Source organism: Spermophilus citellus (genome assembly GCF_964194105.1).
Source record: "Spermophilus citellus genome assembly, chromosome: 11".
Taxonomy (NCBI): Eukaryota; Metazoa; Chordata; class Mammalia; order Rodentia; family Sciuridae; genus Spermophilus; species Spermophilus citellus.
Genome location: NC_138192.1, coordinates 63261530 through 63286065, shown reverse-complemented (window position 1 = coordinate 63286065; position 24536 = coordinate 63261530). Strand labels below are relative to the sequence as shown.

General features: G+C 39.7%; 1 protein-coding gene across 1 annotated transcript; it reads right to left on the bottom strand.

The window, feature by feature from the left end:
* Window positions 1-2767: 2767 nt before the first annotated feature.
* DAPL1 (death associated protein like 1) lies at window positions 2768-23928 on the bottom strand. The gene is made up of 4 exons (XM_081262387.1): window positions 23829-23928; window positions 15089-15176; window positions 12303-12363; window positions 2768-3039 (listed from the first exon to the last, which is right to left on the bottom strand). The coding sequence occupies exons 1-4, from the start codon at window positions 23893-23895 to the stop codon at window positions 2923-2925; spliced, it is 333 nt and encodes a 110-aa protein (XP_081118513.1). The 5' UTR covers window positions 23896-23928; the 3' UTR covers window positions 2768-2922.
* Between the last annotated feature and the right edge of the window lie 608 nt (window positions 23929-24536).

The window sequence follows — 24536 nt, the reverse complement described above, 5'->3', positions numbered from 1 at the left end:
TCAGCCTCCTGAGTCACTGTGATTATAAGTGTTCACCACTAAACTTTGCATTGAGTTTTCTAAAAATTTTTATTTATTTATTTATTTTTGATACTGGGGATTGAACCCAAGGGTGCTTTACCACCAAGCCACATCCCCAGTCCTTTTTATATTTTATTTTGGGACAAGGTCTCACTAAGTTTCTAAGCCTGGCTTTGAACTTGCAATCCTTCTGTCTCAGCCTCCTGAGCAATGGGGATTATAGGTATGCACCACCATACACAGCTTGCATAGAGATTTTTTTTTAAAGAGAGAAAGGAGAGAGAGAGAGAGAGAGAGAGAGAGAGAGAGAGAGAGAGAGAGAGAGAGAATACAACATCTTTATTTGTATGTGGTGCTGAGGGTCGAACCCAGTGCCGCACGCATGCCAGGCGAGCGCGCTACCACTTGAGCCACATCCCTAGCCCGCATAGAGATTTTTTTAACTGAACTGAAATGAGCTGAAGAAGAGTATATGCCAGTGAATCTCCAGCCTCCGTACATCCTTCCCCATTGCCACGACTTTTTCTGGGACTGTGACATGCCACAAAGAGCTCTTGAGTGAAGCCGCAGCACATCCATGCAGGGCTTTGTTCCTCGATGGGGAGAGGGACTAGCCCCTGTGGCTTTCTGCCTATGTAGCTACGTCACAACAGAATTCTTTCATGGGCCTGGTCTTTATTCTTCTGATACAGTCTTTGTGATGATTCTGGTTTTCTTTCAGACTTGAAACTCACACCAATTTTCTTCTTTTTTTGGGTGGGGGGTACCGGGGATTGAACTCAAGGGCACTCCACCACTGAGCCACATCCCCAGCCCTATTTTGTATTTTATTTAGAGACAGGGTCTCACTGAATTTTCCATCACCTCATAGTTACTGAGGTTGGCTTTGAACTTGGGATCCTCCTGTCTCAGCCCCCCACCCCCCCATCCACTGGGATTACAGGTGTGCACCACCACGCTGGTCTTCACATCAAACTTCTTGCTTCCTGTGGCTTGGTGGTTTAAATGACTGTAGTTGTGGACCTAAATTAATGCTCCAGACCTTACAATATAGTCTGCCTGTGAGAATCTTCTTTTCATCGCAGTACATCCTTCATCTTTAGACAAGAGGGAGTTGAGCACTTCTCTTCTTAATCCTGTGGGGGCTGCCCCACATCTCAACCTAATGGCATCAGCCGTGCCATTCTTAGTGTCTCATTTCTCTTATCCCCCTTGTGTGTTCTCCTTGCCTCCCTCCAGTCCCAATTCTTCAGCATTCCTCAGACTTTTCTATTTTAGGCTCAGCTTATACCATCTCCTGCAGTTCACCTCCTACTCCTCTCACTCTGGCAGCTTCTATCTTGCTTTCACTACTCCTCTTTAAATAGCTTTTATAAATCTCAGTGGTCATTTTTTTCGTCTTGGGGGTATGCAGCACTGGGAGGCTCAATAGGGAGTTGGGTGTTGTGGCTATTTGACAAGCTTCAGAAGGATGAGTGTCTTGCTTAAGGTTTCAGAATTAGTAAGGGTCAGAAGTGGAACTCAGTCTCCTAAATCTTAACCCGGTCTCCTCTCCCCTTGGGAATTAATCTTGAACTTCTGTGCACTTTCTTTGCAACAGAAGTATCCTGACAGTAGCCGCAGAGGTCTGGGAGCTGGGCTAGGCCAAAGTGGGGTGGTTAGGACTGTCTTATGGATTTATGCTGGCTTTACCTAAAAGCTTTATATTGTCTCAAATAATTCTCTTATTACTGAACCAAACAATGCCTCAGAAGAGAGAGGATGCATCTGTATGAAAACTGGTCTTCAGGCAGATATCTTTGGATTTCCAGGAATCAGAGAATGACTTGGCACTCGATTGACTCTAAGGATTGTCAGCCTGCAGAAGGATGAGCTACAGTGCTGATCCCTTTCCTTGGGTAAAGAGAAGAGCTTGTTGCTGGATATCATGATCAACTCAGGGTACAGAATGGCGGAACAGTGAGTGACAGCTAACCTCTGTGAAGAAAGAAAGTGGAGAAAGAATAGGGCTATTCCCTACCATCATCTGAGGATGCCCTTGGCTGTTCACATGTGAAGACATGAAGTGTTTGAAGTTTGTGTGTGTGTGTGCATGTGTGTGCACGTGTGTGTCTGTGATGGCAGGGTAGGAGTGCTAGCACAGGCTTAGCAATAGCAATACTTCCTTTTCCATCCCAACTCAAAAAAATCAACTCTCACAGTTCAACAGCAATGCTGTGCAGTACCACAATCTCCTTCCTAATTCTAGAGCATTAACTTTTGTCAGCAAATCTGTGGAAACTATAGTTTTACCTTTCATCTTTGACTGTTTGGCAGAAGAATGTATGTTTATAATCAATTTAACTTTTTTTTCATTTTTCCTTACTAAATCTTAAGAACAAACTGTATTTATGTGGGGACCTTGAAAAAGGGAAAAGACATTTTACCTCAAGTGACAATTTGAACATCCTAAGACATACAGATTAAGAGTCACACCTAAGTTTACATAAAACATTGGCCCTTGCAAAGCTCAGAGTGCTCCACACTAGACTTTGCTTGCAAGGAAAACTCAGTGTGGGTGGAACAACTTGGGGTCAGCCACCAGGAGGACAGCACTGACCCAGGGCAGTGGTAGTAGTGGAGTGGAATAGTTGGGTGTTCTGGATTCTTTACTTACTCTATGGAATTATATGTGTAAATATCCATGGAATCCTGACATTCACCAAAAAGAGTCACAAGAATGCATCAGATTTCTAGTTTTGGATGCTTTATTATCTAATGTCAAAAGGAAAGATACAAAACTTGTTTTCTTTACCAAGCAAGTGCACTAGGCCTATGGACAATTTTGGTCCTTTTTTCCTAAGCTGTTTCATGTTGGCGGCAGGTGGCCAGGCGGCTGTATTTTACGTCCCATGTCCTAGCTTAACATTTCCGAGGCTGCTGAATAATGTAGATCTTTTTCAGTGGAGTGACCTTCACCAGAGCGGGTGTGGGTTTTTGATGTGCCATGTGCACTGTGGCTGGAAATTTATGGTTGAGCTAAAGGTGAGAAGGGAAGAAAAAAAATCATATTAGACATATTTGATCATGAAATATTAAAGTCATAGAAAGCAATACAAGCTGGTTGGTAATTTCACAGTTTTGTTGATTTGTTATATGATACTTCTTTTTTTCCATACCATTTCCATCCTGGATCCATGGAAACATGTTAAAGTGGTTTTTCCCTCTTTAACTTGTCTTGAATTTTTTTTTAAAAGAGAGTGAGAGAGAGAGAGAGGAGAGAGAGAGAGAATTTTTTAATATTTATTTTTTAGTTCTCGGCGGACACAACATCTTTGTTGGTATGTGGTGCTGAGGATCGAACCCGGGCCGCATGCATGCCAGGCGAGCGCGCTACCGCCTGAGCCACATCCCCAGCCCTTGTCTTGAATTTTTAAAATTATAAAATATATGATATGTGAGAATATATAATACATGTACACTTATATTTATGTCTTGAAGTAACAGTTTAAAAAGTAGAAATGATTAATTATATTTGCATTGATGCTCTGTAATATTAACAATTATTTGGACACTAGCTTTTATATATGGGTTAGTATCATAAGAAGGCTACCAGAACATTGGAAAAGGTCCTGGCAGGGGGTTCCATTATCAAAAAAAATCAGAAATAAAGAGTCTATGAAAGAAGTTAGGAAGAGTTATGGTTATTTATTAGGTCAAAGCATGAAATTGCTGTTTATAAGGTTAAAAATGGCATGACTTTGGCCATTCCATGTAGTCCATTCTAAACTGCTTCATGAAGAGAAGACCAAGGAATGACATACTAGATTCAGGTAACCGAAGTCCTTATTAGTCATCTCCATGGAAGACATCTATGAGGAAACAGGCTTAAATGGATTCAAATTAACACAGACTGAGACATTTTGACAACATGAACAATTTCCTATGAAACAAAGAGACCTTTTGGAATTCACATTAAGGACAACCTAAAATGGGAAGGATGCCCAGAGTTGCTATGCACCTTACCGGTAGTTTTCCTAGGAGGAGAATTTGGACCCAGTAATCTTTTGGGTCCATTCCAGTTTTTGGTTTCCAAGTCCATCAATTCAACATAAAAGAGCTGTTATAGTTTGGATGTCAGGTATTCCCCCAAAGCTCATGTGTGCGATAAGGCAAGATGGTTTAGAGGAGAAATGATTATGAGTCTTAACTCAATTAGTGAATTAATCCCCTGATAGGATTAATTGAGTGGTGAGTGAAGGCAGGTAGGGTGTGGCGGGAGGAGGTGGGTCACTGGGGGCGTGCCTTTGGGGTATATATTTTGTATCTGCCAAGTAGAGTCTCTCAGCTTTCTGATCAGCATGTGAGCGGCTTCCCTTTGCCATACTCTTCTGCCATGATGTTCTGTCTCACTTTGAGTCCAGAAGAATGGAGCTGGCTGTCTATTGACTGAGACCTCTGAAACTGTGAGGCCCTAAATAAACTTTTTCTCCTCTATGATTGTTCTGGTCGTGTCTTCTGGTAACAGCAGCAAAAAAGCTGACTAAAGCAAGTACTTTAAGGACATCCCTTTAGCCAGCAAGGAAGGGGTGCATCAGCTTGCTAGGAATTTAACTTATAACTATAGAGCTTAGATGCATTTCCCTTGGCACTCTAATTAAATAAAAGGGGGAGATAAACTGTTCCTGACCTCAAGCATCACATTGTTTATGGTTTGTTTGGGCTCGTCTAAGCCAGGGAAAACACATGTGTCTTACATCTCATCTCAAATATCCCTGCCCAAGCTATAGGCCCACAGATGTCCCTTTTATGTGAAACTTGACTCTAAGAAGGCCTTTCTTCTTGGTCTTAAAAAATTAAATATACTGGAAGAATATACACTGAATTGTTAATAATGGTTACTGCTAAGGGGATAGAATCATGGGCAACTCTGTCTTTTCCTTTGTCTTATCAGTATTTTTCTATTTATTTTTCTTTTACCATGAGCAGGTACAAGTTGTATAATAATTAAGCCCAAGGATGGTCCCTGCTGACATTCTAGCAGATTGGAACTCAGTAATTGAGGTATTAGTCACAAATGTTGCTTCAGAGTCTGAAAAGGCATTAGGAACTTTTTCCTTTTTGTCAGATGAGTTATCGTCAGTGCACAAGACATGCATTTTACAGCGTGGTAAGGGCAGAGTGTTTGTTTTGTATTTCTTTTAACGTTAGAATGAGAGGAGATTTAAGAAGTCACCAACTTCAGTAGTATGCTTCCAGACTGGGTGTCTTTAGTCTCAAACTGGGTTATTTCAGCTTAGCTTTAACTCACTTTCAAGAGATTCCAGGTGGGAAGAACAATTTGACAATTAAGGTCAAATGTAAGGTAAAAGAGGGGTGAGAAAAATGTAAACAGCTTCATATAACAGAGATCTGGGCAATTAGCCAAGGTGAGGTAGGGCAAGACAAGTTGGGGCTGAAAGGGATAAAGCCACAGGTCAATTGTGGTTCTTTAGGTATGAAAGATGATAGGTGGAAGTATGAAAGGAAAGGAGAAGGGAGGAGAGTGTGTTAGAACCCACTTACTGCTTAATTCAGTCTTGTTATTTGGTAATCTCCAAGATGATCTCTACAATTTACAGGTTACACTATTTTTGGTCATTTAAAAAAATTATTTATTGGGCATGGTAGCCATGCCTGTAATCCTAGTGGCTCAAGAGGCTAAAGTAGGAGGATCACAAGTTCAAAGCCAGCCTCAGCAACTTATCAAGACCCTGACTCAAGATAAAAAAATAAAAAGGGGTGGGGATGTGGCTCAGTGGTTAAATGCTCCTGGGTTCAATTTCTGGTACCAAAAAAAATTAAATTAAAAAAATTGTAAGCCAGGTGCAGTGGTGCATGCCTGTAATCCCAGTGGCTCGGGAGGCTGAGGAAGGAGGATTGTGAGTTCAAAGTCAGCCTCAGCAAAAAACTAGGCACTAAGTAGCTTGGTGAGACACTGCCTCTAAATAAAATACAAAAATAGGGCTGGGGATGTGGCTTGAGTGCCCTGAGTTCAATCTCTTGGACCTGTTCCCCTCCCCCCCCCAAAAAAAATTGTAGTAAAATACAACATAAAATTGACCATTCGAACCATTATTTAAAGTGTATGGACAGTTTGGTGGCATTAAATACATTCACAATATTGTGCCACCATCACCACCATCCATCTCCAGAACTTTTTTTATCATCCCAGATTGGTACCCATTAAACAACTTCCTGTCCCAAGTCCCTGGCGACTTTCTTTTTGTTTCTGACTTATTTTCCTTAGCATAAAATATCTTCAAGATTCATCCATGTTAAAGTATGTATGCAAATTTCCTTCTTTTTAAAGGCTGAATTAAATTTCAGTGTCTGTATATTTATCCATTCACCATCCACAGAAACTTGGGGGGTTGTTTCCACTTTTTGGTTATTGCAAGTAATACTGCTATAAGCACTGGTATGCAAATATCTGTTCAAGTCCCCACTTTCAGCTTTTAATTGTATACCTAGAAGTGGAAATGTTGGCTCCTATGGCAATCCAGTTTTATTAAATGTATGATCCTCAGTGTTGGTACCATTTTTACACTACCATCAGTGGTGCATGAGAGTTAAGGATTATATTTTAATGAAGGCATTTAACTGAAGTTCTAGAAGCATTGCTTAACTCAACTGCTTCTCAGAAGGGCAGTGCCACAGGTTAGAATGACTGGATGACCGAGGCAGCCTTTAGGGTCTGTTGGCCATCTGTGAATTGGTTTGGAAAAGTTTTTGGAAAAATGTAAAAATCAAAAGAATTTAGAAATGGAAATAATTTTGCTAAAGATAATAGTCTTAGAGAAACTGCCTATAGGTAGGGCATGGTGGTGCATGCCTGTAATCCCATCTATTCTGGAGTCTGAGGCCAGTTTGGGCAATTCAGTGAGATCCTGTCTCAAAATAAAAAGAAAGGGCTGGGGATGTAGAGCACCCTGTGTTCAATCTCCAGTCCTTCCCTTGTGCGCACAACCCCCCCCCCCCACACACACACAAATAAATAAGAGAGAGAAAGCGTGGGGGGGTGGAGAGAAGGTGCTCATAATTATTAAGTCACAAGTGTAGAGGTTTTCAGGATCCAATAAGAGAGTTTTACAACAACTCTTGAAAATATAACAGGAGATTCAAATTCCCTTTTTCATTCCTTGACCCTATCCACCAGGGATATCCTAATGTAGAAGGCTTTTGTGCTGTGGGTAGAGAGTCTGTATATTTATCCATTATATTTATATTTATCCATAAAGCATCTTACATCAAAATTGATGAAACTGTAAATAAAATGTTCATTCCCTGAAAGCATAAATCTTTTCAGTAGATTTTGTATCAATGGAGATAGGAAGGTTTGGTTTTCAAGTCTGAGTTAGACATAAGTAGACTTCATTTTCCAGAGTACAACCCACAACCAGCTGGCTTGGTTTAGACTGGCAAATTAACTGGAATTTTCTTCATTAGCCTTTGTAAAATGATAGTGTTTGCAGAATGAAAGGTGTTTCTTGTTTGATTCATTAGGGCAAGAAATCTAATGGAACCCCAGGAGAGGAAGAATCCCAGGGCTTTGTATGTGTGAGGACTCTGCCTTGCTGTGGCTTCATCACAGGGGCAACATATTGAACTTGAAAAGCAGATCAAGAGAAACTCCCACGTTGAGAATTTACCTTCATCGTGGGGAGCTGTGACCTCAGAGCCCATATTTTTAGTTTTGCACAAAAAGCAAAGGAAGTGTGATGAAGGTCTTTATGACTGGAGCTGTGAAGGAAATTCTAGATGTAAGAAAATCAGCAGCAGGTTTTGTTTTAGAGCCTGACACTGGGTAGTAGGAGCAGACTGCCGCTCTCCCATTCATCTTTCCAGGGTGTTAACTTCCAACTCCAATGTTGGCACTTAAATTTCCACACTCTGTTAAGCAAAGTGCTTAAAACAAAACATTCAGCTCATGTCAATGAAATTCAAGGATACTCCTACGGTGATGTTAATCTACAGAACAAGAAGAACCTTTTTAAATTTGCAGATGTCTTTGATAGTTTTCTCTCCCCCAGGATCCCATTTCACATGCCTCTCACTGACTTTGGGGTGGTGACTCAAAGTCTGGCAACTTGAAAAAAGTAACCCAAACTTTTACCAAACTTCCACCTCCATGCTAAAACCCCCCTCCATTACTAAGGTTTTAACTGGATACTTTTACGTGCTTAGAAGCGACACAGCTATTGCCAAATTTAATTTCCATGACTGTCCAGAGAATTAATATATTTGGCAGTATCATTCTCTTTCACTTCTAACCCTAATTTTTTTCTTTCTTTTCTTTCTTTTTTTTTTTTTAAAGCAAATGAGCAACTATATATCTCAGAGGAGACACATGACATCTAAAAGGTTAAATAACTTCTAAGGAGTAGCTCTAAGTAGTACAACTTAGTCTAAGACTAGGTCTCCCAGATTTTTCAGACCAGGGAGATTTTTCAGGTTCCCTTTTCTGTAGGAATATCACACTATGTGGTCAGCCAGTGGGGGACCTGAATCCTCTCATGGTTTAGGGATAGAGAGGTGGGGAATGGGTGGTTGGAGAGGTGGGGAGGGAAGAAGTGTAGCTGGTTGGAAGAAAAAAGTCTTATGTGGAAGGTGTGGTGGGAAAATTGTGGGAAGGAAGTTTAGGCTGTTTCCCCTCTTAGATTTGTACAATTCCAGCCCTTTGGGGATTACTTTAAATCTCCCAAATTTCCTAAACCTTAAGTTGATTTGAAAGTAAGATATTCAGAGATGAATAGAGTACAGGTAGAGATTTCTTGTCATAACTGAATGATTGATGCGATCTTATGGATAGGGGTTGTTTTAGACTCTTACATTCTTAAAATAGAAATAAGGAATAACATGGTTGCTTGGGACTAGACATAATTGTAGCTGAGGATGTAAATGAATGTTAATAAATTCAGGCGTCCTCAATTCTGCTCTTGTATTTCTTCTGGCCAATTTATATTGTTAGGTCTCCATGATAATATATATTATAGGGGGAAAGCACTATCATGCAGGTGAAATCTATCAAAGATTTAGATCTATATTTCTATCTCCTTATCTTTTATATCTTTTATATTTTTGTATCAGCCAATATAGTTTAGGTAGTATTTTTTTTCAGTTTTAAAAATCAAGGCATAATTTACTCACAATATTTACCCATGCTAATGCACCACTTTATGAATTTTGATAAGTGCATACAATCCATGACCACCACCACACGCAGGACTATTCTGTCACCTCCCCAAATTCTCTCCCTCCTTTGCAGCTGGTCCCTTCCTCAGTCGCAAACCCTGACAACCACTGATCTCAGCAGATCTAGTGGTCAGCCCATCTCAACCCCAGGTTGAGGGAGTTGTATTATGAAATCCTACTAAGCTTCAGGCTGAATTATGGATTCAGGGGAGATTTTTCTTTCTTTACTTAGCACACCCACTTCCACATTGGAGCCAGTCACCTATGATACTCTTGGAACTTATTTTTGTTCCACATATTTGTTCCTTATCCTGTGCCTGGGACTCCAAGTGATGGAAGGCTAGATGCATGCCTGGGAATAGAAGCCAACTTACTGAGGGCTGACTGTATGAAGTACTTACTTTGCATGTATTATATGACTTCCTTTTATTCTCATAACATTCCTATGAAGTAGTTACTATTAATCACATTCCATTTGCCCAAGGTCACACTGATGTTAGTGACAGAGCCAGCACAGGAATGAAGCAGGTTGTGGCTGATGCCAGACCCGCTCTCCTAACCAGAGATCTGCACAGTTTGAGCTACCATCCTGCTCCAGTTAGCACTGAGCTGGGTGGCCAAGTTTGGATTTTAAAATAAGTATAGTTGCTTTAAAAGTATTTTTAATAGCATACCATCTCATTGTTCTCTAAATACAATTTGGTTATTATTATTATCTGGGGGAGAGGATTTTCTTTTTATCTTTCCTTTCAGTGGTGGGGACTGACCCCAGGGCCTTGCACATGCTAGGTGAGCACTCGACCACCGAGCTACATCCCCAACTATTTTTATTTTATTTTGATATGGTGTCTTGCTAAGTTGCCTAGGTTGACTTGAACTTGTGATTCTCCTGCCTTCCATCTTTGAAACAAAGAAGTAATACTTTTTTTTTTTAAGTACTGTGGACTGAACTTATAGCTGCTTTACTACTGAGCTACATCTCTAGAGCTTTTTACTTTTTACTTTTTTTTTTAATGAGATAGGGTCTTGCTAAATTGCTTACGACCTTGCTAAGGCTGGCTTTGAACTTGTCATCCTCCTGTCTAATCTTTCCTGACTCTAGAATCACTGGGATTATAGACATGCACCACCATGCCTGGGCCAGCAGTGATACTTTTTATGGAAAGAGAAAGAACCCTCTATGTCATAGATATGAGCATAAGTGTCTATAAAAGTACAATATAGATTCTGCCTTATATTGTAGGCCAGGAGACATTCTGATACCCTAAGGATGAGGTTCAGGAGCATGAGAATGAGATGCAGTTGCATGCAGCTCTTGTTACTCTAGCAGGGCATCCTCCATCAGCCCTGCTTCTGAAGCCAGGTAGCAGAATTACCTATGGCCTCCCTGCATCTCTGATTGGGAGAATAAAGCCCTCTCATGTTAGAACACTATGGCTATAGCTCAGCATCAAAATCTTGCTCTATACATTCTGACCTGTGACATCATGTATTTTAGACATTCTTTTTCATTTCACTGCCATAAAACTAACAGAGGGTGCAGAGCTTACTCTGTGCCTAGCACTCTTCTAAAAGATTCATGTATGTGAACTCTCTTATTCTACACAACAAACTTGCAAGCTGTATGCTGCTTTTTTTTTTACCCCTACTTGATTAAGGAGGAAACTGAGGCACAGGATAAGTAACCCGTTCAAGGCTGAGCTGACAGTGAGTGGCCAATGGCACCAAATGGAGACCCCAGAGGCCAAGTGCACAGTTTCTATCCCCTGATTTTGGCAAAACAATAAATATCTCAAAGGATGGCACTCTGGCATGCTGTTTACTCAGACTCAAGGAACCTAGAAAGTAGCTAATGCAGGAAGAAGGTTTCTCTAAGTCTCCCCTATCTTTCTATAGCTTTGATCTTCCAGAAAGTTCTCAGTTGTGAATCCCTTCCCCAGATGTCTTATCATCCAGTGGAGATTGATGCATATTGCAGGAAGGAAGATTAGGGCTCATGCTACATCCAGAGCCCTGACAGACTTTGTTATAAACTGTCCTCCGTTCTTCGGGCCCATGCATCTCCCCTAAAAATTATGTATTCTCATTTGAAATTGCCCACATTTCCAACTCCCTTTTCCCTATGCAGCAGGTTCATGAGTTTCTAAGCCTCAATGGGGTCTTGGATACTCACTTTCTCCCCCCCGTGATGCCCCTATGCATGCTATAACATTGTACATAATTGTATATAACATTTTCTCTGTTAATCTGCCTATACTGATTTATTTCAGACTATGTGATCAAACCTCAGAAATGTGAGGGGAAGTTTTCAACTTTCCTACAACAGCAAGTCTTTCTTCTACAGAAGCTACCCTGTCCTGTCCGTTCAATTAAAGTGTAGTGGCAGAAAGAATAGTCCTTTATTACCTTGAATATAATGTACCTGCCTCTTAGACGTAGAATAAAGGCCCCCACTAAGCTTACCGACAACATTTAGGAACAAATAAACAGTTGAATCCAACAAACCAAATTGCTATCTACCTGGTGAGCTTTTTCTGAGTTTCTTGAGCTACTTAGAAGAAATTCAGGATATAGAAGTAAAAATGGTAGTCATCAACAGTTTTTATTAACAGACCTTACTGGATATACTCAGCTGGTACTCAGCCTTCCTCCAGCCCTAAACCATGTAACCCTTCACTACCCACCTGTCCCTCAAGTCAAATATTTCCATGGGGGGATGCCAAGATGGGGGGAAGATCAAAAACTGCTGAATTTCCAATACACGGGCTATCTTTTATAAAAACATGCCAATGTTTTCCAGAAATATTTGGCATGAGAAAGTGTTGCACATTCAGCTTCATGATTTTCACTTTAGTTCCTTATTTTTTGAAATGTTTTATTTAGGAATTTGGGAGAAATAGCTTTTCTCACTCTAACCATTTTATGTTCCTCTCACAAAGAGGAGATTTTTTTCCCCACAAGAACATCAAAAACCACTAGGCTGGGAAAAACCTCAGTGGTCATCTGCTGGCTCACATCGGGCAAATACCAAGTTGGAGTATCACGTGGTTCACCTTAGGCACACTCACCTTTTCCAGTGTGTCATTCAGGGCTGCCAGCATCTGTATTTTGGCAACATTTGCAATGGCACTGTGAAGATGAAAGGAAACTTCAATCAGGACTTAAAATTTTCACACTGAAGAGCTAAATGATTTATATGGATGGCAGTTTGTTTGACTTGGCAACGTCTAGAAGACACACATTCTGCCTCTGTATACCCATGTGCTGCAATAAACTTTGTGGTCCAAGTTAATATTATAATTGTTTGTTAGCTTTTCATTCAAATATAATACGAACACAGAAAATGCACATGTTGTAAGTATATAGCCTGGTGAATATTAACAGACTATAAACACTAGTCAAACCAACTGCCCCTAAGGATAACACCTACCTTGACTTACAGCCCCAGAGATTAGTTCTGACTGTTTTTGTGTTTCATAAAACGAACCATCTATAGCACATACTCTTCTGTGTCTGGCTTCTTTCTCTCAGGCCAAGTTATTTTGTGGGAGGGTTTCAATCAGGGCTGAGTCTGCAGCACAATGTCTGGAAGGGAAGTCTGTGTTTGCTCATCTGGATGACTTGTGTTGGTTACTAGAAGTTATTAGCAAATGGACACTGATGGTTCTTAAACAATTTATTTTCTATATTTAAAAAAAGAAAAAGCGGGGCTGGAGATGTGGCTCAAGCGGTAGCGCGCTCCCCTGGCATGCGTGCGGCCCGGGTTCGATCCTCAGCACCACATACCAACAAAGATGTTGTGTCCGCCGAGAACTAAAAAATAAATATTAAAAAAATAATAAAAATAAATATCAAAAATTAAAAAAAAATAAAAAGAAAAAAAGAAAAAGCTTTTCTGGGGGACTGGGATTGTGGCTCAGCGGTAGAGCACTTGCCTAGCATGTGTGAGGCAATGGGTTCGGTTCTCAGCACTGCATATAAATAAATGAATAATATATATTTTAAAAAATATTTAAAACAAAGCTATTCTTGGGCTGGGATTGTAGCTCAGTGGCAGAATGCATGCCTAGCATGTGTGAGGTACTGGTTTTGATTTTCAGCACCGCATATAAATAAATTAAGTAAAGGTCCATCAACAACTAAAACCAATAATGACCATTTAAAAAGCTATTCTACAAGAAGATGTAGGAAAAGTGTTTGTGAAAATGGGACTCTCCTATCTGGTGTACATGCCTGTGTAGGAGATGTGAATAGCAGAAGGGATTTATGGGGAGCAAATGCAGCTGATGAATCTGGGTCTATCAATATACAGGCTCCCTCTAAGGCACCTGGGAGGAGTCCTAGCCAGTTCATATTCCTAAGAGTCCCTTATTTTTCTTTAAAATGCTTCCCCCATTCTATAAGCCTCCCATAACCAGAATCTGTCCATGGTAATTAGGGCAACATAGAGAGTCCTCTTGCTGTTTAAGTCTGTAGTAATCCAATTCCCATCTTTCAATGACTACTAGAAAACAAATGAATTTTTAAAAAGGTACCAATCACTACTTTATTACTCACTAACCAATTCCTCTGCCTGAATTGTTTAACTGATGTTAGAATTAATACTAAGTTTCCATTTTCTGAGGTGCAGAGAAAAGACCTTTCCACTGGTTGCCTGCTAAAGGTCATTTCCAAGCCCAGCTTCTTCAGTGCTTGAGCTCCTGGCTCAGGCATGAGAACTAGTGTCACAATAAATAAGGCTTATGCTTGAATCAGGCCTTAGAAACACAATAGGCTCCCTACGTCAACTAGTTTGTGATTCAACAACTGTCTGGTATCATTTACAGCAGGCACTCACTATTCTAGGACCTGTCCTAGATGTTGGGTCAGAAGATAAATAATGTGCATGCTTCCCTCCACAGTTTTAAGAACTTAGGGCTTCTCTTTCCTCAGATGATGGTTATTTTCTGATATCAAGAAAACAAATGGCTTGTTGCTAATGGGGACAAATCAGTATTTCATTCTAATGTGGCAGAGATCCTAAAATAATTCCTTCCTATAAATTAGGGGGGAAAAAACCTTGAAAAGTGATTTAAAAACAATTTTATATGAAAAGAGCCAAAGAAATCCAGTATGCTTCCTCCACATTCTCTTTCTGATATGAAGGGCAGTGCCTTGAACATCATTCCATTAACTCCGTTTGAATCACTCATCAACCGATCTATAGAAACCATTTTAAAATTAAGTCTCTGAAGCACCCATCACTGAGATACGTGGAGGAACCAATTTATTTCTTTTTGAAATGTACTCATTTTCCTTAACAAGATGTAGAGTGGTTGGGCTGATTGTGCTTGGGATTCAGCCCACCCCTCTATGCTGGGTTCTGGGAATAGTGTATTATGTCAAGGTCAAGGTGGAAAAAGCCAGGGCAGACAAGCCTCAGAATCTATATGCCTTCCAGCTATGCCAGATATAGTGGCTATTAGTTGCTTAAATAATTGAGAGGTGAATTCAAAACAAAAATAGCCATTTATTTTTAATTCAGGAGATTTGCTTCAGTAGAAAGCATGCTATGAAAATAGGCCAGCCTAGTGACATTTTAAAGGCTAATCTGAAAATAGGGTAAAGGGATGTGTGTGTCAGGCTTGGACACCTTAAAAAACCAGTAGGAGGCAGCTGGGCTGGCTGCTGAGAGGAGGAGGATGGGTGGTGGGTCATTCAGGGAGCCCAGAAGAGAGTCTCCATTTGGTAGTCACCCTACTGCCCAAGTCACCATTGATCATGACACCCATCCTACTCTAACTGGCTGCCTTCAAGTACATAGAGGATTGCCCTAAAACTACTTCTGGAGGCAGAAGAAATTAACAACCCCTACCTTGTTTTCTCCAATCCTGTTTTTTTGGTATGTCTCTCCAAGACACCCATTTCTTGTTTTTTGGGAATTCGCATCCTTCCAGCTTTGACTATAAACAAGCATCAACACGAAAGTTAGAACAGCTTTGTTATTCAAGGTATGGATTTAGACTTGAAAATATTTTGAACTTATTTTTTTAAAGTTCTAAATTTTCATATAAAACAACAAAATAAAAAGAAAAAAATATTTTCTGGGGATAAAAGGTGGGGGCAGAGGAAGGGCTGAGGTCTGCTTGTTTATGCTCAAAGAAGTGGAACTGAGGTTGAAAAAGCAGAAGGTTACACCTTAGTTTTGGGGAGGAGAATAACAATATACTCCCTTAGGCATTTCACTGAAAAACATTTTTTCTTGTTATCAAACCAATTACATTCTTTGTGATAGCAACTAACAATACAATGTGACCCTTGGATTTCCTATGAGATTAAAGCTTTTGCATGGCTTGCATTTTTTTTTCAACCAAAGCTTTCAAAAGTCAGATTCTGAGGGATGTGCCAAAAGTCAGAACTCACAGTGCTAACAGGCATTTAATTCAACAGAGGTGCTTAAAATTCCACTGAATACCCACCTTCCAGCCCAGACCCCAAACCTCCACATTGGCCTCATTCAGAGGTTCTAATGAGTAATTAAACTGCATTAATAATCCTGCCATTCAAGAGATCAATTAGTGTTAATTAGGCTACAGATGACCTAACAGCAATTCAAGTGTTTAACAATGTCGAATGGAATCAACTTTTGGAAATGAACAACCCATTTCAGATTGCAAGTCAGAGCAAATACTTTTTTCAGTTCCCAGGAAATTTGTACATCTAAAATCTGACAAGCTCAAATGAGAAATAGCTAAATGGACATTGATTTGTTTGAACTTGTTAATTCTTTTTATGGAAATGCCACATGGGCAATTTTCTGTGACTAGTTCCAATAAAGTGAAAAATAAAGAGAACCTCTCCTATTTCTCAATGACCTAGTGATTTGACTTCATCATTGTTATTTAGAAATTATTATTTAATTATTTTTGGTTATGTGATACATATAGAAGACACAATTCAAAAGTCATGAAAAGGTCTGTGATCTCCCTCTTACTATTATTTCCCAATCTCCCAGATCATCTCCCTAGATACTGCTCATGTTGCAAGTTTCTTATGTCTTTATCCACAGATATTTTATGCATTATTTTTAAAAAAAATGGTAGCATAAGACACACCTTCATTTTTTTCCACTTGAGCATAAATAACCATTAATATATTTTTATCTGCGTGTCAAATTTTTTCCTTGAGTTACTAAGGATCAAACCCAAGCCCTTGTGCATGCTAGGGAAGTGCTCTACCATTGAACTACATCCCCAGTCCTTGAGTATCTTTCCTTTTAACACATGTTTTTTAAAGAATCCCATTATATGAATGTTCTGTGTTTACTTAGCCAGTTTGGGAATGTTGGACTTATGTTTCTAATCCATTGTTGTCACTAAAATACTGTGGTGACTATCCTTCTATACACATATTCTGCATCAGCACAATTTTACCAGTAGGATAAATTCTGAGAAGTGATCCAGATAGCTCTGAGAAATATGTGCATTTGGAATTTTGCTAAATCTTGCCAAATTGTCCATCTTGGAGGATGCACCAGTTTGTATCTCACTACTTAATTGTTAATCCCTTCTTGTTACATTTCCTTTGAAGAATTTTATTAGTTATTCTTACTTATTTTTCATAAGAACTTTAGAAATAGTTTGTCCATTCTCTATAAATAATCTTGATGATATATTTTTTTTGAAAGAGAAAATTCATATTACATTTCTGGTAGCTCTCTGTTTAAGAACATAATATTTTTTTCCCATTGTTCACATCCTCTCTTGAATTCCTCAGTGACTTGTTTATTATTAGGTCCATTGTCTAAGCATTTTATTCTTTTATTCATTTTATTCTTATTGCTGCTATTATAAATGGAGATCTATTCTTTCTTTATTACTCTAACAGATTGTTATTATTTTAAAGTTTTTGATTTTATACACAGGATTTACTGAAGTCTCTTATTGCTCATTATAGTTTTTTGTAGATTCTTTCAGGTTGTTCAGATTTTTAAAAATTATATAGTCTGCAAAGGATAATATTGCCTCCTTTAGAATAATATTAAATAGTGACAATGGTGGACATCTTTGCCTTCACCCACTACCTTTTTTTCCAGTGCTGGTGATCAAACCTAGAGCCTTGTACACACTTGGCAAGTGCTCTGCAACTGAATTACATTCCCAAATTGCCTTTTTAATTTTTAAGGGATTGCTTTTAATGTTCTCTCTTTAAACATATTGTGTACTTTGGTGGCTCATACTCTCTTTCCCTGTGTAAATATATGTCAAGATGTTAAGGAAGTATCTTTTCTTTTTGGTACCAGGGATTGAACTCAGAGACACTCAATCACTGAGTCACATCCCCAGTCCTATTTTGTATTTTATTTAGAGACAGAGTCTCACTGAGTTGCTTAGCACCTTGTTGCTGAGGCTGGCTTTGAACCTGCAATCCTCTTGCCTCAGCCTCCTGAGCTGCTGGGATTATAGGTGCCCAGCAGACACTATCCTTTTATTATTGTTTTATTGGACCTAAACTAAGGAATAGATCTTGAATTTTCTCAAATGCCTTTCAGAATTCATGGATATGATCATATGAGTTTTTTCCCCTTAATGTAGTTGTTATATCAATGGATACCTTACTATTGACCCATACTTGTATTCATGGAATAAACTCTACTTGATCACTTAAATCGCCAAATTTTATTTAAAAAATTGATTATATAAGCCTCTTTGTAGAATTTTATAATGTTAGATTCATTTTGGAAAAGGAAAATCTGCTTTAAAAAGAATACAAAAATAAAAAATTTAAAAAGAAGCATACAAAGTCATCAGCAACAGAAGTGAGATTACATGGAAACATTTTCTGAACAGCCTGGAGCACAGGTGAAGTAAACCAGAGGGTGGGCTTTCTCAGGAAGAATGTTCAAGGGTGTACCTCAGCCCCTTCACTGCACCATTGTCTATTCTGCCAGCAAGAATCAAATCAGAGTTCTGGGCTCAGGTTTCAGTACTCCCCCAACAGTGCTTTCCATTCTTCCCCTGACAAGTGGTTTTCAAATATGGTGCGCTGTAATGATTTTCTTGTTAGCGTTCCTTTTGTTTTCCCTGATGCTATTGTTTCTACACATTTTCTTCTGCCTGGATTGATAATTATCACCAACAATAGAAGCAAAATTATTATGTTAAAATAAGCAGAAGCTCAGAATGAGAAGGCCTTTGTAATACTGAGTTTGTTTGAAACTCATTCAGTTGGAAAGACATTGATGGTCTGAGGGTCTTCAGAGGAGATGGGCCAAAGTGAAGGGAACTGTGTCACATGAGGAACTAGGGAATCCAGTAAAATCACTCCTGAAGAAGCAAAGGCTCAAGGGAGCTTAGGTAATCATCTTCAAAGATCGAAAGAGCTGCCATGTTGGGGCTGAAGAGTAGTTTCCTGGTGAGGAAATGTCATGTAGTGTCAGAGAGCTCTACTCCCAAGCTAAGTGACTGGTATGGCTTGGATATATGGTTTGAGTTTGTCCTAAGGGTCCACTTGCTGAGCGTTTGGTCCTTGGTGTGCAATATCGGGAGGTGATATCTTTAAGAGGTAGGACCCAGTGGGTGTCCTTAGGTTCACTGAGAGGGTGCACTTGAAAGACATCCTAGTTTCTCTTACTTGCTGTTTGGTGATGTGATTTCTCCCTCTTACATGTACTCCTGACACCTACCATAAGGTCCTCTCCACAGCAGAGCTAATCCTGGTCAAGCCCTTGAATTACCAGAACTGTGAGTTAAATGAAACTCTTTCATTTATAAAGTTAGCCTGTCTCATGTATTTTATAACAGTAATGAAAAACCAACAAATGCAGTGACCTTGAGTGAAATATTTAAAATTCTGCTTAGGCTCAGTTTCGGTATCTCTCAAAAGGGAATAATACTGACAGCTCTCGAGAATAGAGGTGATATAAGCACCTGGTACATGGTAGGCACTTAATAATTAGTAGTTATTATTACTTAGATTACTTTGTGTTGTTCCAGAGGGGTGAATGAAGACCAAATAATGAAAGTGCCAGAAAGACAGGGTCTGGCCATAGGTAACTGTTTGTGTTATTCAGTGTGAAAGATATCACCTGGTATAATAATGGATTTCTTGCCCCTCAGTGTATTAAAGTGAGGGCAAGATGTCCTCCTGTCATGAACACCTTCGGAGAATTCTGGAGAATTTGGCAGAAGTCAAACTAGATAATTTTTATTATAAAATCTTTATAATGATTCAAACTTTTCCCATCTACCTGCAAAACAAAATCTATCACGTGCCTTCCTTCAGAAACAACACAGGGCACTTAGAGAAATAAATACCAAAAGACATTAAGGAAACACAAACCGGAGAGTTCTTCATTCTTAAGAACAATAAAATAGACACTTGAGGGGAGGAATTAAAAATTCTCCCCAACAGATTCCTCCTCCTAATCAGCAGTCTTTGAATCCTCTGTTGCATAATCGTGAGTGCTAACTTAATGATTTAGGAGGATTAGAAAACCAGACCTTGGATTTCTAGAACATAATTCCTATACCTACCTTATTCTGGGAGGGAATCTCCCTTGTCACACATGTACAGAAGAAGGAAGCAGCAGACCCTATCCCCACACTGAGGATGGATGCACTGAAATACAGGTTGAGGCCCTCTCTACAAGGGGCGACGGAACCAGGTGGAGCTAGTTTGTGGGAGGGTCATCTTCAAAGCTCTTCTGGGAACACTGGTCTCCCCAGATCAGGATGAACCAGCATTTACAATCCCACACCATCACATGCTGGTCCAATTCACATATACCAGATAAGTCCGACTCAAGGGATTTTTTCAAGGTCTCACTGTACCCAAATCAATTCGTTTAAATTTGTCATCATTTATGTGACTCCATGTTTGAGACTACATTGTCTTTTGAACATTTTATGGAAGACCAACTAGAATTGGGCAAGGTAAAATATGAAATTGACTGAACATTTTAACATGATTTAAGTACAGATGTGAATGTAAATACTTAAGACTTTATGTTCTTTTCCAAGCTAAAATGAACTAAAAGCAAAAAAAAAAAAAAAAAAAAAAAAAAAAAAAAAAAAGGTAGGAGAGTTACTCTTTTAGATGATTTCATTAGGACACCCTAAATTTACTTGGGTATATTCAAGTTTTTCTTTCCCATCTCTGTGTAAGAATTGTACTTTCATGGTAGATTTGGCAGTTTATAACTTTTGAAATTAGACCTTGCAGTTTTAAATTCTATATAATAATTTTCCAATTTTGCACAGTTTTTGATAGCAACTAAGCTCAGAACAAGCCTGTGAGAAAAATTAGGCTTTTCCTTCACTAATCCATGGTGAAAGTATACAAATAAGTGGAACGACATAAAGGTCTATGCAAACTCCGTCTTGAGACTGAGAGCTTCCATTTGCAGATTTTAATTGAAAGGTAGATGTTTGCAAAATGTTTACTTTGCATTCACAGTTGATTCATCAGCAAATTTTTGGTTGCCAATCAAGGCCCCAAAAACCCTCAAGAGAAGGCTGTGAGCAAAGAGAGAGAACTAGAGCAAGAGGAATTTGGCATGAGGCCTGGTTTATTTTCCAATCCTAGCTTCACTGCCCTCCAGCTGTGTGGCTTTGGTCAAGTTACTCAATCTTGCTGATTTTGTTTGATCCTCTGTGAAACATCATCCACCGCATGTCTGGCAGTTGCTGTGCTGTGCTGGGTGCAACATTAGCTTTGAGCAAATGGCAGTAGTCTCACTGCAGCCATCAGACCTCTCTTCCCTGTGATGTTTGGGGGCAGTGGGGCTTGTAACCCCTCTCTTCTAACCTTTCAGATCTGTGCCTCTCCAACATCTACAAGTTGAGCAGATGGAATAGAGAGAATCAAGACTTTTGTTTGCTTGTTTTTAGAAAATGATACCAGTCCTTAGGCAGTATGGTCATTTCCCAGGTTCTGCATTAGTTTCACACTGGATGGTACCCCCTGCCTCCAAACTTTCTGCTTTCTTTAATGAACTAGAAAACTTTACTCTAGAGATTCATTGGAGATCCTTCTGATAGCTCTGATTCATTTGGCTTAAATCAAATTAAAAAGTGTAGTGAATATAGGACAAACTCACCGACTGCTATTCTTTCTATTCATCATGTATCTGGCTTCCCATGGCTACCTCCAACTCACACATTTTTGGTACTGCTGTTCTTATAATGGGGTGCTTATAAAACTAAGAGCGAGGCAAATCAAAAAAGCTGGAGATTCAAAGCATGCTTCCTGCAACCCAGGCCACCTCAAGTTTAATGTAGTCTGTTTCACAGCATAAATGTATAACCAGGGCTAACAGAGCTGCAATATATTATATTCATATACATGAAAGATAAACTGGTAGGCACTCCACATGTAGGTGGGAGAGTTACAGCTGGCTGACTTCTGAGTGGCTTCATTTTTAACTATGATGGGACAGCCACAAGGATCTGTTCCACTGCTATTTCTTTCTTTCTGACTACTGTAGGGGCGCCTAATGCAGCTTCAACATCAGGCTGTTCTGAAATTGGGAATGATCATTTCTGCTGACTGCAATGTGTTTTACTAAGCCTCCATTTCAAAGGGGTCAATCTTCTTGGGCCAGGTACTTTACATAAACTCTTTTAATCATCACGCCAATCCTATCAGATTGATGTTGTTTATTACCTCTCTTTCGGAGATGAGAACATGGAGACTCAGAGGTGTGGAATGAAAGCAAAGTTTGAACTCAGGTCTGATTCCAAAAGCCCTGATATACCTTTCTCATCGTATCGCGCTGACTTCCTGCTTAAAAAAAATCAGGTGAAGATTTAATGGAATTTTGGCACCTAATTATTTTTGTTCTATAAATAAAATTTTGCAGTATCGCAAACCGGTTTAGATTTAAAATACATAGTGAGAGACCAGCTGAAGGATGAGGCTTCTTTGTTCTCTTGTGCTCAGTGGGGAAGCAAAAGTCTGCCTTCATCTCCATTCTAATTATCCAAAACCTCTTATCTGTAGTGTCACAGTTCATAATAATTAATTGTCATGCCAGAGGCATTGTGACATGCTTGATGGAGTCATGGTGTGCTATGTATACAGAGTAATTAGCAATCATTAGTGGTGGGGACAGAAAGTTCCCGGAGGTTTCATTCAAACTTTCCTTTAGTTAAGTTTATCTCTATGTTCTTTGTGCATAAATGTAGTTTAGCAAATCAGGTTTCAGCTGAACCATTTTTATAAGGTTGAAGTGGTGAGAAGAGAATGGGGTCTCTTTATTTTTTGTTGTTATCTATGTAATGAGTTTCTCTTCCAATAATTTGCATATATAGTTCCTGGACCATTAGTTAGCATCATTACCTTTAAACGTAATGTTAAATATTGCTAAATTCAATTACAAATATAAAATGGCAGTAGTCTGCCAAAGGAGATCAGGGCATGGTGTCTAGTATTGGAAGCCCAGAACAAGGATTTTGACTTTCCAGTTGGGCTGTCCACCAGAACATGTTGAAACTGTATTTGATTTTTTTTTTTGTGTGTGTGCTGGGGTTTGAACCCATAACTGCATAACTACTGAACCACATCCTTAGCCCTTTTTTATTTTTTATTTTGAGACAGGGTATCACTAAGTTGCTAAAACTGTCTTTGAACTTGCACTCCTTTTGCCTTAGCCTCCTAGGTGGCTGGGATTACAGACATGTGCCACCCCCCCAACCTGTGTCTGATTTGGATTCTTTGCAAAGGTTATTCCTACCATCACCCTCTGCAGCAAAGATAACTGAAATAACCTGGGCTTGGAGGTACCAAAGAATTATACCAATAACTAAATTTTGAAAATAGAGAAAGCAATCACAAAGTGACCAAGCTTTTAAGGTCTTTCTTAAGGAGCTGAAAGAACAAAAAACCAACTAAAAATAGACCTGTACATCCCAGCCAATCTATATGAACATATGGTTAAGTACAATAAAACCATTTTCTATATTCCAGGGTGTTGATATAAATAGCATAAGTTAAAAAAAAAAGACAACTCTGGGTACTTTGCAAAACACCTTGATAGCTACCTTTTCCAGTTAGTACCCTCCACCGTCAATCCTTGTGTGCTTATTAAAAAGTGCTTCTCAGCTTGTTGACAGGCAAAGTACATCCCTGCTGACACTTCCCAGCCCTAAAGCCTGAGGAGGGAAAGATGTGGTTGCTGTCCTGTGTGTGGAAGCTGGTTTGCCTGGGTATGCAGTCAGATGAGGCACAGGCATCTTGGGGAGACTGAGTCTGAGAACTGTAACTTCTAAGGAGCAAAGTTTCCATAGTAGTAAATCATCCAGGTGTGGATGGGTCACAGTTAGCCTATAACTAGGAAGGTTCACCTTCCCTAACTATTCCTGTCCATGAGTACCACAGAATGCCTTATACTCCCCTAGATTTGTAGGTTTTGATTCAATGGGGGGTCTGACAAATCACCAGGTGGTTTTATGCACAAGCTGAGGATCAAAAGCATAGGAGGAAATCAAGTGGCAGGAAGTGCAAGCAATAGTGGGTGGATTGAGAACTTCTGCTCTCCTGAGGTGCTCCAGTTGAGCATTGATGGGAGGGGGCAGCAGCTGCAGCATCTGCAGAACAGAAAGGTGGGGGCCTACCTGCAGGAGGATGGCCCCCTTTCAGCGGGGACAGCAGAACTTGTACTTCTTGCATTTCGTTTGCCATAGCTCCTGCCAGTGCCTTGCTGGTGCTCTGGAGGCCAAGTGCCAACTGCGTCTGCCCCACAGCACCCCAGCTTTATACGGGGAGGGGGTGGGGCCCCTTAAGGGCATTGCTGAGCAGCAACAGGGCTTGTCACCCAGCTCTTTGGTAACCTGCATCTGCTTGGCAAGTTTTCTCTTTGAAGAAAATGCTTTTCTTTCCTTCATCTGGGAAGGCTAGTAGATAGCTACAGAAGGCACGAAGCTCTCATTTTCTTTCACAGGAAGAAGGGCAGAGGGTGTTTTGGTGAATTCTTTTTCTTTCTATTCCTTCCTCCAGTAAGTACAGTGCACCTACAATGTGACAGGCTCTTTGTTATATGCTGGCATGACAATCAGGGCAAGACAAGATCTTTGCTTCAAGACATCTGTGGTTCTTCTGAAGAGATGATTATAAGCAAGTGCCGTGCCTTTGTATCAGTCTTGGTAATTATAAGCGTTTGTACTTAGAAAATAATTGGAGATGTGTACAGAGGTTTCTGGAGTGTAATTTTGTATTTCTTTCTCTTCAGTTTTTTTTTTTTTTTTTTGGTGCTGGTACTGGAGATTGAACCCAGCAGTGCACTACCACTGAGCTACAACCCCAGTTCTTTTTAAATTTTATTT